Source organism: Saccopteryx leptura, chromosome 2, assembly GCF_036850995.1.
Source record: "Saccopteryx leptura isolate mSacLep1 chromosome 2, mSacLep1_pri_phased_curated, whole genome shotgun sequence".
Taxonomy (NCBI): Eukaryota; Metazoa; Chordata; class Mammalia; order Chiroptera; family Emballonuridae; genus Saccopteryx; species Saccopteryx leptura.
This window is the reverse complement of record NC_089504.1, coordinates 438,786-449,716: the sequence shown is the minus strand read 5'-3', so window position 1 is coordinate 449,716 and position 10,931 is coordinate 438,786. Positions and strand designations below refer to the sequence as shown.

Here is a 10,931-nt window from a genome sequence, read left to right as displayed (position 1 = left end):
CTGTTCTGGTCAAACACTTCCTAGGCACCTCAACGCCCAGCTTCAGGGACCCCGTATTTTACTAGCAGTCGGCGTCCACGGCCGCTGCTCTGGGCCAGCACAGCCTGCTCCAGCCAGGACTAGCACGGTCTCCCGCGTGCACTCGCCGGCCCGAACACTGACGTCCTTCCTTGGAGGGATGCGCGGGGCGCAGCGAGGGCACCCGGGCCCACGTGCCCGCCTCGACCGGGCGCCGCCCCCTGCCCCGGCCCTGGTCCCGCCCCCTGGACAGGTGCGCGCGTTGCTCTCCCGGGGCAGTAGGGGGCGCCCGTGCTCTGGGTTCCCGCGCCCCGCGCCAGAGCTCCACCTGCGGACGGGGGTCGGGGCTGCAGACCGACCGGGGGGCTTGGGGACCTGCGAGAGACTGAAGGACCCGGCCAAGAAGGAACCTAGCGGGCGAGGGGCGTGGCCCAGTTGGACGCGGGCCCGACGGTGGCGTGGGATATGGGGCGTGGCCTGGATAGGGGAGGGGCCTGTTTGTCGTGGGGCGTGGCCTAGAGGGCGGGTCGGGTCGAGAATGGGGCGTGGCTGGATTGGGGCGTGACTGAGGGGCGTGGCAGTTTAGGGGGCGGACTTGTGGGTGGGGTCAATTATGGGCGGTGTCAAAGGTGGGCTGGACCCGGGCGGTGCTCAGAGCGCAGCGGGCCAGCAGGCGAGTGGGGGCGGCAGTGAGCGCCGGTACCGCCAGGCCCGCGGGCGGCATGGGGCGGGTGCAGCTCTTCGAGATCCGCCTGAGCCACGGCCGCGTCGTCTACAGCCCGGGGGAGCCGCTGGCGGGGTCTGTGCGCGTGTGCCTGGGGGCACCGTTGCCCTTTCGAGGTGGGCACGGGGTCGCCTCGGGGAGGGCCGGGCCGGGCGGGGTTCAGGTGGCTGTGCTCGCACCTGGGGCAGAGCTGGGGTTCCCGGAAGCGGCTGCTGGTGGCGCAGAGCCTGGAACACCCCCCTCGCCTGTGCCGCCGATCCGGGGGTTGTGTTGCCTCTACTCGGGTCCCCGGGCTGTGAGGAGGGTTGGGTGGGACTGGCGGGGCGGTGCAGACCCTCTGGGGTCGGAGGCCGGCATCGATCGAGGCGGAACAAGGAGGCCTGGGTGGCCCAGTCTTCCGCTTCTACCCTTCCTGTCCCCTGCTCTTCGGGGGCGAAGGCTTCGAGCCTTTCCACCTCTCTGAAGCTCACTCTGCCCTGGACACATGTACGTCTCCGTCCTTCTCTGTCAGGTCTCTAGGGTGCTCTGCGCCCCGCACCTGCTGGGCCCGGGAGGCTGGGCTTTCTCTCCCATATACCCAGGCTTCTGGTGCAGGCCTTCCCTCTTCACAGACAGTCCTGCCGAATGTGCGAGTCCCCAGCAGGGCCCGCGGGGCACCCGGCTACCCCCTAACATCCAGTCTAAGCATGTCCTTGTGAGCTGCGGGTGTCTTGCTCATCCCTGCGTGCCCCAGGCTTCCGGCCCAGCCAGCATCTGGGGAATGAACCTGAGCCTTCCTGGCTGGTCCCTCTGCTGGTGCAGACATCTGGGACTTCGGGACTGGGGATCGGGTTGCTGCAGCGGCCCTTGGTAGGGCTTCCACAGGTGCTAGCCTCATCTGCTGTCCCAGGTGTAGACAGGGAACTGCATGGGACCTCAGGGTTCCACCCTCAGGGTAGGGGGGAGTGGCAGAGGCACAGTGCAGGGATTCCTGGCCCTGAGTGCAAGGTTGTGTGTGGGGGGGTCCCTGCCGAGGTGCTCTTCCATCTTGGGGTGCTGTGCCAAAACCACAGCTGCCGGGCTTCCCTGGACATTGACCCTCCAGACCCTGCGTGGTTGAGAGTTCGGCACTTCTAGTGCCCGCTGAGGACTGAGCTACTACTGTCCTCTCTGGGCAGCCACTGTATTCATACTGGACAGGCGTAGCCTGCCCCACCACACCACAGTGAAGCTACAGTACAGGGGTCTAAAAAGAAGCGGGGGGGGGGGGCGGGTAGGTGTCTCTCCTTAGGTATTTGGCTCTGTGGAGCCTCCTCCCCATGACGCAGTCACCTCCTTTCCTGTCTCCCCAGGTGGAGTTTGAAGTTTGGGTTTCAGGTGGGAGTAGGTGTGTCAGGGTGCACAGCAGGGACAGGGCAGTTCTTCTCTGGGGCACATGCAGGAGGTAAGTGAGAAGGGGCTAGAGGAGAGTGCCACGCAGGGCCACAGAAAGGAGGAGCAGGCTTGTGGCCAGGGAACAAGCAGACACCACAGAGACCCCGAACCGAGCTCATCGCTTGGCTTACCTACCCTGTTGTCCTCCTGTAGTTGTAGCCCAGTGCAAGTAGGCTGTTGCTGACTGCAGTGATGGGATGGCCCAAGCTGTGCGTGACTGGGTTGGGCTGGGCAGAGCCCCCTGGCCTACATGTGGTAGGTGGGATGTGGGTGATGGAACAGCTGGGCCACAGAAGATCGAGGAGTTCCCGCTGATGGTTCCAAATGTAAAAGTGCTAGCCCCTGAGTAGGGGAGGAACAGGTTGGGGAGCGGGTCAGGGTGTAGGGAGACCACTGACTTCAGGCCAAAAAGGTTTGTTTCAGGTTGTCCTGGGGAGCCGAGGCAAGGTGGGTGCTGCTGTCTCTCTGGGGATTTTTTCAGCCCCTGCCATGGGTGCGGGAAAGGAATGGTCATGGTTCTTTTTTTTTTCTTTCATTCAAAAGATAGGATAGTTGTCATGTTATAAAGTATATGTGGTAAGGTACCAAAGAATTGCAAAAATTAATATTAGTAGTTTAGGAGAAAAAGTCAGGCTCTTGCCCCGTCCTTTCTTTAGAGAATGGAGGGAGAGAAGGATATGGGAGTTTTCTGACTTACAAGGATGACTGGGTCATTTAGTTTAACTATACAGTAGTTCTCTGAAAGGATAAAGGTTATCTGAAGAACTCCCTTTCCCTTCAATAAGAGACAAAATTTACATACCACCCTACACTGATTTTAACTCTAATTCCCTTCCTGGAATCCTGAGAGTAACGTGTACTTCTAGTCTAGGCAAAGGAGGGGAGATAGACACTAAAAGATTTGTGAATGTCTTTAATATGTAAAACGATATCACTATTGTGTTACCTTGAAAGTTTTAATGTTTTTATAGATCCTCTGGACAAATGTTACAAGCTTGTTAATGATTGGGTCATGCTCCCCCCAACCGAACCTGTATGTGGTCAAGGGTATATAACCAGCCTCAGAATTATATTTGAGACTGCATGATTTGGGTCAGCTATACCCCGTGTCAATCAATAAAACTCCTCAAAAATTCATTTGGACTTGGTGTCTCTATGTAAACCTGCGGAAGAAAGGTATGGTACTTTACAACACCTACAGGTTGGGGGAGCATGACACAATAGTTGATTACTAACAAGTTTGCAACATTCATCTATAGTAGTGGTCCCCAACCCCCGGGCCGTGGGCCGGTACCGGGCCGTGGACCATTTGGTACCGGTCCACAGAGAAAGAATAAATAGCTTACGTTATTTCCGTTTTATTTATATTTAAGTCTGAACGATGTTTTATTTTTAAAAAATGACCAGATTCCCTCTGTTACATCCATCTAAGACTAGCTCTTGACGCTTGTCTCAGTCATGTGATACATTTATCCGTCCCACCCTAAAGGCCGGTCCATGAAAATATTTTCTAACATTAAACTGGTCTGTGGCCCAAAAAATGTTGGGGACCACTGATCTATAGGACCTATTGAAAGAAAAAATATTCCTACATATTAAAACTTTTTTTTTCCCTTTTTTTTTGGGGGTGGGGGGCCTTCCGGCAAACACCGGAAGACCTACTAGACAAATTCAAAAAGAGCTGTAAACACTAAAACTTTTTTTTTTTTTTTTACAGAGACAGAGAGTCAGAGAGAGGGATAGACAGACAGGAACAGAGAGAGATGAGAAGCATCAATCATCAGTTTTTCATTGCGACACCTTAGTTGTTCATTGATTGCTTTCTCATATGTGCCTTGACCGTGGGCCTTCAGCAGACCGAGTAACACCTTGCTCAAGCCAGCAACCTTGGGTCTAAGCTGGTGAGCTTTTTGCTCAAGCCAGATGAGCCCATGCTCAAGCTGGTGACCTCGGGGTCTCGAACCTGGGTCCTCCGTGTCCCAGTCCAACGCTCTATCCACTGCGCAACCGCCTGGTCAGGCCATATTAAAACTTACAAGGTAACACAATAGCGAAAAATGTAGCTTTACATATCAACACAGTAGCGATAAATATCTTTTACATATCAAAGACATCCCCAAATCTAGTAGTGTCTACCCCCCATCCCTGTCAGCGAAATGGTTAGCTTAGGATAAGGAGAGAAGCCAAATGAAAATACCCTTGGAAACCTAATAAGGTAGTCCCCGTTTGTTTAGTTATAAGTTTTTATACATATAAAGGATTTCAGGAGGGATGATTATTAGAAAGCATATAAAAAGTTACAGAATGCAGGTATTTTAAGCAAGGGGGAGTGGTCTCGTGATCCCTTTGTCTAGAGGTATATGTCACTCTCAGGACTCCAGAAGGGGAGGAAGAGTTAAAATCAGTGTAAGATATGTAAACATTGTCTCCTAAGGGATCTTATTGAAGGGGAAGAGGAAGTTCTTTATTGTCTAGCAAGTAGTGGCCTCAGTCCTTCCAGAGAACTATAGTTAAACTATGATTAGTTACTAACTTTTGCCTCGTTAATCTCTTTCTCTGGGTTTTTCTTTTCAGAAAGGAGGGATAAGGGGGCCTGACTCTTCCTCTTAAAATACTAATATTAATTTTTGCAATTCTTTGGCACCTTATCACAGTCAAGCTTCTGCTACCCATCAGCAATGCAATGGGGAGGCCCTCCATCCTCCAGTGGGACATAAGTAAGGGGCAGCAGCCAGCCCCCAGCTCCACCAGGTCACTGCTCTCCTTATGGGCCGGACACCATCCTTCCCACTTTCTATGGTTCAACTCCTTGAATCCTTATAGCAGTTCTGGTGTGTTATTCTCATGTGACAGATTTAGAACCAGGACAGAGAAGTGGCTTGTGGGCTAGAGCTTTGGTGAGAGGACATGGCAAAGGCTGGGCTGCTCCAGGTTTGTGAGAAATGGCAGGGGGTGGGACAGACTTTGGGAATGTGAGGAGTGAATAGAAGTCTTCAGGGTCAGACGGCAGATGTGAAAGGGAGGAGGGCTACTGGATAGGTTCAAATGTTGGCTTGAGAGGAAAGTTCCAGAAGTCACTTTGGAACACAACCCACATGGTTTTCCTTAGAGAACAGGAGTAGCCCCAAACTTCCAGATATGGATGCCTGTCAGTTCAGTGCATGTCCATCCTCTGCGCCTCCATTGTTCTCCTATAGAGAAGAGGGTGGACAGGAACAGGGTGGTTTGACTTCAGGACAGTGACTGGAGGCTGCTCAGTCAGGGTCCCCGAAAGGCTCTTTGCATGGGCACTGGGAAGGTCGCAGAGCTTGGGCCCCTCTGGAATAACCCAAGGGTTGGTTCAATACTGTTTGTTTCTCTGGGGTCAGGTGTCCCCACAACTTGTTCACCTGAATTCTGGGGGCTGGGTCCAGGCTAGGTGAGCAAGTCTTTCAGCCACTGTACTCTTAGACACGAGGACTATGCTTTGATTGTTTGCTGTTAAGAGCAGTGGTGTTCAAGGCTCCTGGGTAAATAGTGTGAGATTCTATGAACTACTGGGTCTCCTAGTATGTGCCCGTCTTGTCTGGCCCTTCTGCAGGCCCTGTGGCAGCCTACTTTTGGTCATTTTAAGGGATTGTCCATTTCCCACCTCCTCTCAACACATCAACATATTTAATATTTGCCAACCTGATGGGTTACAATGGTAAGTCCTTTGAATTTACCTGACTTCTACTGAGGTAGACATCTGTTCCTGTTATCTGCTACTATGTAAACCCCTAAGTAACCAAATCATCCCTAAACTAAGTAGTTTAAACAATCATTTTATTATCTCATGGCGTTGTGGGTAGGAATTTGGACAGAGGTGAGCAGGGCAATTCTTCACTCCATGTGCCATCCATTAGGGTGACTTGGCAGTGCTCAGCTGGCACAGGGCCAGTCTGGAGACCACTGCACCCCTCTGGCATACTCTGTTGGTCCCAGCATTCCCAGAGCAGCCAGATTCAAAGTGGGGGGGGACTCACCTTCTCCACAGGGAGCATTAAAGCGATGTGGTATCTGGACCCACCAGGGTTTCTTCTCCTTAGGTCACAGTCACCCTTCCCCCTTCCCCCTTCTCTGCTTTTTCATTCCCCGGCCTGCTCGCTCTTGGCCTGCGTTGGTCTGTAGGAGCCCTGCTGTCCCAGATTTCAGGGTGGGAACACTTCCAGGTCTGGACCTAGGAAGGGGCCTGCAGACAGAGTGTGGATTAGAAAGCAGGGCTGAGGCTCCAGAGGTGAGACTGGCCTGAGGCTGAGGGTTGGTCACTGATGGTGCCAGGGGGGCAGAGGACAAGCCAGGGTCATGAGGGAAGCTGTGTGCGCTGTGGGTGACCAAAAGGAAGCCTATGTCAGCAAGGTGGGGCCAGCCTGGGGAGACTGTGCACACGGCTGGTGTGGCTGACCCCTGGCCCTGGACATTTGAGACACAAGGTTCTTCCTGTCTGGTGGTTCTTTCAAGTAGGTATCAGATTCTGAGTCACTGTCTCCTCACCTGACCAAGTCAGGGAAGGAAGTGGGACTGGGCAGGGATGGTGAAGTCTTTGGCCTTGACTCAGCCCTGCAGCTGCAGGCTACCTGTCACCGAGCACCTGCCCCTCTCCCTGCTTGGTTCTCCAGCTGTGGTGACCAGCCTTACTGCGTATGGTTGGCCAGCCATGGCCTTCTGACCATATTGGACTCTGAGCATATGTATTGGTCTGAGATGTTCGAGTTCCTGACTGCAGAACAGTGGCAGCACCCTCTGCTGCAAATGGTTCCTGGTCTGGGCGCTTCCACTGAGGAGTGGGGGAGAGGACCAAGCCTCTGGATGAAGAAAATCAACTCTCCAGGGCAGTTTTGGCCCAGGAAGTCAAGGGTGACCCTACCCTCCAGTGTGTCAGAATCCGGTACCTTTTCTGCTCAGGCGGGTCTGACCACATTCCTGCAGTGTGAGGGCTAGCAGTTAGCTTCCTGGAGCGTGAAGGGGTGCCTCCCAGCCTAAATGATTTGCCTGTGAGGTAGCATGGAGGACGGGTCAGAGGTCAACAGCCCCATAGGCCTCTGTTCGCAATCAGTGTCCCAACTCTCTCCTATAGGAAGCTGGGTTTTCACAGATCTGGTGGGCTTAATGGTGGCTGGAGCCAAGGTTACCAAGTTGGGGTTGCCCAGGGGCCCTCCTGGGCTGCAGAACAGGTGCCACTCCATGCCTCACAACCCTGGCTCCCTGTAAATACCCCAGGATGGGGGATGGACAGGTGTCCTCTAAAAGGCAGCAAACCATTTGCTGGCCTTCTCGGGGCCCAGCTGGTTGAGGCTGCCTGGCCCCTGGGTGCTGCTGGCCCTGCTTGAATCCCTTTGCTGGGGGTAGGGAGGGGCCTAGGGCAGTGGCTGGCTGAGGCTCACAGCATCCCCTCTTCTTGTAGCCATCCGAGTGAGCTGCACGGGTTCCTGCAGGGTCTCCAGCAAGGCCAATGATACAGCATGGGTGGCGGAGGAGGGCTACTTCAACAGTGCTCTGTCCCTCGCTGACAAGGGTGAGTCTTTCTGGGAGCCTGCCTGTTTACCTCACCTCCCCATCTGCCTCTGAGAACCCTGTACTGGCCCACCCTCTCCCAGGTGCAGCCTGATGGATATTTTCCCCTGGCAGGCTTTGGGCATTGCCTGATAGGGGCTGGGTGGCTGAAGGGGGCCAGTTTCTCCTGGATTTGGGTGGGCTCCAATCCCTGGAACAGCTCTGTGCCCCTGTTGTTCAAGCTAAGCTCTTGTCCCCCATCCTTTGCACAGGCCATGGCCTTGTGCTGCTGTGGTGCTGGATACAGGGGCTGGGAATCCCAGCAGCCAGACACAATGTGAGCTGGTTGGTGCAGTGCCTGCTGTCCTGGGCGCTTGGTGTCACCTCAGGCTCCTGAGGTCCCCTCTCCACCACCTCTCCCTCCTGTTTCTGCAGGGAGTTTGCCCGCTGGAGAGCACAACTTCCCCTTCCAGTTTCTGCTTCCTGGTGAGGGCCCAGCCTGGCCAGGCCTAGTGGTGACAGTTGGTGGGGGTGGGTGAGAGGTGGGTGGTGGGGCAGTTGGGTGCTACTCTGCTCTTTCTCCAGCTACAGCACCCACATCTTTCGAGGGCCCTTTTGGAAAGATTGTGCACCAGGTACAGGCCACCATCGACACGCCACGTTTTTCCAAGGATCACCAGTGCAGCTGTGTGTTCTACATCTTGAGCCCCCTGAACCTGAACAGCATCCCAGACATCGAGGTGAGGATGGGCCCCTAGGTGGCCCCCACCTTCACCCAATGCCCTGTCCCCAGCTGAGGTAAGAGGGCGAGGGTCTGGAAGAACAGTGACCTCTCTGTCCTGAGCTGATTGGGCATGGCAGATTGTCCAGGGTCCACAGGGATCCAGCCTGCCCACAAAACAACCTTCTTTCTGCCCTCCCCCACAAGCAACCCAATGTGGCCTCCACCACCAAGAAATTCTCCTACAAGCTGGTGAAGACAGGCAGTGTAATCCTTACTGCCAGCACAGACCTCCGAGGCTATGTGGTGGGGCAGGTGCTGAGGCTGCAGGCTGATATCGAGAACCAGTCGGGCAAGGACACCGGTCCTGTGGTGGCCAGTCTGCTGCAGGTCAGAATCCCCATAGGCTGGTGGAGGGGTAGGTGGCTGGTATGCCTGGGCTCACAGGCTGACCCTTCCCCAGAAAGTGTCCTATAAGGCCAAGCGCTGGATCTATGATGTACGGACCATTGCAGAGGTGGAGGGTGCCGGTGTCAAGGCCTGGAGGCAGACGCAGTGGCAAGAGCAGATCCTGGTGCCTCCCCTGCCCCAGTCAGCCCTCCCGGGCTGCAGCCTCATCCATGTAGACTACTACTTGCAGGTACTGAAGTTGGGGGGGCGGCAGGGGGAATTGGGCCCAGCAGCCTGGACTCTCACCCCCCATCCCCTGCAGGTCTCCCTGAAGGCGCCTGAAGCCTCCGTGACCCTCCCAGTCTTCATCGGCAATATCGCTGTGAACCAAGCCCCGCTGAGCCCTCGGCCAGGCCCCGGGTCGCCTCCTGGGGCTCTGTCCTTGGTGGTGCCCTCTGCGCCGCCCCAGGAGGAGGCAGAGGTTGAGGTCGTGGCTGGCCACTCCCACTTCGCGGACCCTGTCTCCCTCTTCAAGAGTCACTCGCAGCAGCCGCTGCCTGCCACCTTCAGCCCTGTCCCTGGTGCCCCTGAACCCTGTCCTCGGGACAGCAGCCCTGCTTCCCACCCTCTGCCCCCTGCTTTGTGCATCTCAACAGGTACCACCGTGCCCTACTTTGCAGAGGTATCCGGAGGGCCGGTACCCACCCCCAGTACCTTGATCCTTCCCCCCGAGTATAGCTCGTGGGGCCACCCCTATGGTAAGTGGGGGCCTGGTGCTTGGGGTGGTGGGCACCACGGGCCCCATGCAGACCTTACTCTTTCTCCACAGAGGCCCCACCGTCCTATGAGCAGAGCTGCGGCCCTGCGGACCCCGGCATGACCCCTGGGAGCTGACCCGGTGCTGCCTTCCCCCAACTGGCCAACCTCTGCCGTGGGACCAGACGCCCAGGCCCTTGTGCCTTCGCTTCCGGACTCAGGACTCACCGTGCCGTACCGGCCCCTCTGCCTACTTCGGGCGGTCTCCGTGGCCCCCTGCAGCCGGCCTCTCCTTGCAGGCCAGGGCTGGACTGGACCAACGCGGTGTAAATAAAGAGCTTCATTTGTAGTGCTGGGCGCAGGCCGGCCTCTCGGGCGCCCTCCCGTGGTGGGATGTGCGCGTGCTCAGTCCGTGGGCCCCTCCTCCCCTCCCCTAGACCCCTCCCTCCCTGTCCCGTTCCAGGGTAGAGCCCTTCACGCTCTGCCTCACCTCTCCTCACCTGGATGCGCCCCCTTGGCCCCTCCATATCTGGGGCCCCACTCCCTAGGCCCGCCCCTTCTGGTTGCTCACCCCTCTCGGTCCCAGGCCCCTCCTCCTTCCAGGTGTCTTGGGCCGGATGCTTGGGGGGTGGTGGGGGGAAAAGCGAGCGCTGGGGGCCAGAGAGATGAGGTCAGCCCTGGGAGCTGTGTGTGTCGGGCAACCTGAGCCCGTGAACAGAGCTGGTGCTTGGACTCCCGGCTTTGCCTAAGGATGTGCCCTTGAAGCCGGGTTTTGTAACTGGAGTCCTGATTGATTTTTTTTTTGTGTGTGTGGCAGAGATAGAGCAGAGGGACAGATAGGGACAGACAGACAGGAAGGGAGAGAGATGAGAAACATCAATTCTTCCTTGGGGCTCCTTAGTTATTCATTGATTGATTTCTCTATGTGCCTTGACCAGGGCGGCTACAGCAGACCGAGTGACCCCTTGCTCAAGCCAGCGACCTTGGGCTCAAGCTGGTGAGCCTTGCTCAAACCAGATGAGCCCACGATCAAGCTGGCGACCTCAGGGTCTCAAACCTGGGTCCTCCACATCCCAGTCTGACACTATCCACTGCGCCACTGCCTGGTTAGGCCCGATTTAAAATGAGTTGTGATGGGGAGATCACCCTGTTCCATTTTTATAGACAGACACCTTGGGCTTGCCCATCCAGCACCCGTTGTTCCAGGTAGCGCAGTTTAGACCCAAGCCTGAGGAAATCCCACAGGGGGAGGGGGAGGGTTTAGCCTTAGCCTTGGCCTCAAGTCTCAAGCTCCTGCTGGCACCACTGCCACGTCTGGCTCTTGAGATGCTGCTTCTTGCCTGCCATCCAAAGACGATCACAGGCCCGTTTTCGAGGTCTACGTTTCAGAGGACTGTC

General features: G+C 56.1%; 1 protein-coding gene and 1 non-coding gene across 4 annotated transcripts; one reads left to right on the top strand and one right to left on the bottom strand.

The window, feature by feature from the left end:
- Positions 1–666: 666 nt before the first annotated feature.
- Positions 667–10,311, top strand: ARRDC1 (arrestin domain containing 1). Of its 3 annotated transcripts, XM_066366563.1 has the most exons (9): positions 777–858; positions 5,736–5,840; positions 7,578–7,688; positions 8,102–8,152; positions 8,252–8,406; positions 8,595–8,777; positions 8,851–9,027; positions 9,100–9,535; positions 9,607–10,311. In XM_066366563.1, the coding sequence occupies exons 2-9, from the start codon at positions 5,828–5,830 to the stop codon at positions 9,669–9,671; spliced, it is 1,191 nt and encodes a 396-aa protein (XP_066222660.1). In that variant the 5' UTR covers positions 777–858; positions 5,736–5,827; the 3' UTR covers positions 9,672–10,311. The 3 variants fall into 3 exon arrangements, with proteins under 3 accessions (XP_066222659.1, XP_066222658.1, XP_066222660.1); XM_066366561.1 differs by lacking the exon at positions 5,736–5,840 and having other exon boundaries at positions 669–858; XM_066366562.1 differs by lacking the exons at positions 5,736–5,840; positions 8,102–8,152 and having other exon boundaries at positions 667–858.
- On the bottom strand, positions 3,786–3,848 carry LOC136395991 (U7 small nuclear RNA). The gene has a single exon (XR_010749427.1). It is a non-coding gene; the product is annotated as a U7 small nuclear RNA (small nuclear RNA).
- Positions 10,312–10,931: the final 620 nt, after the last annotated feature.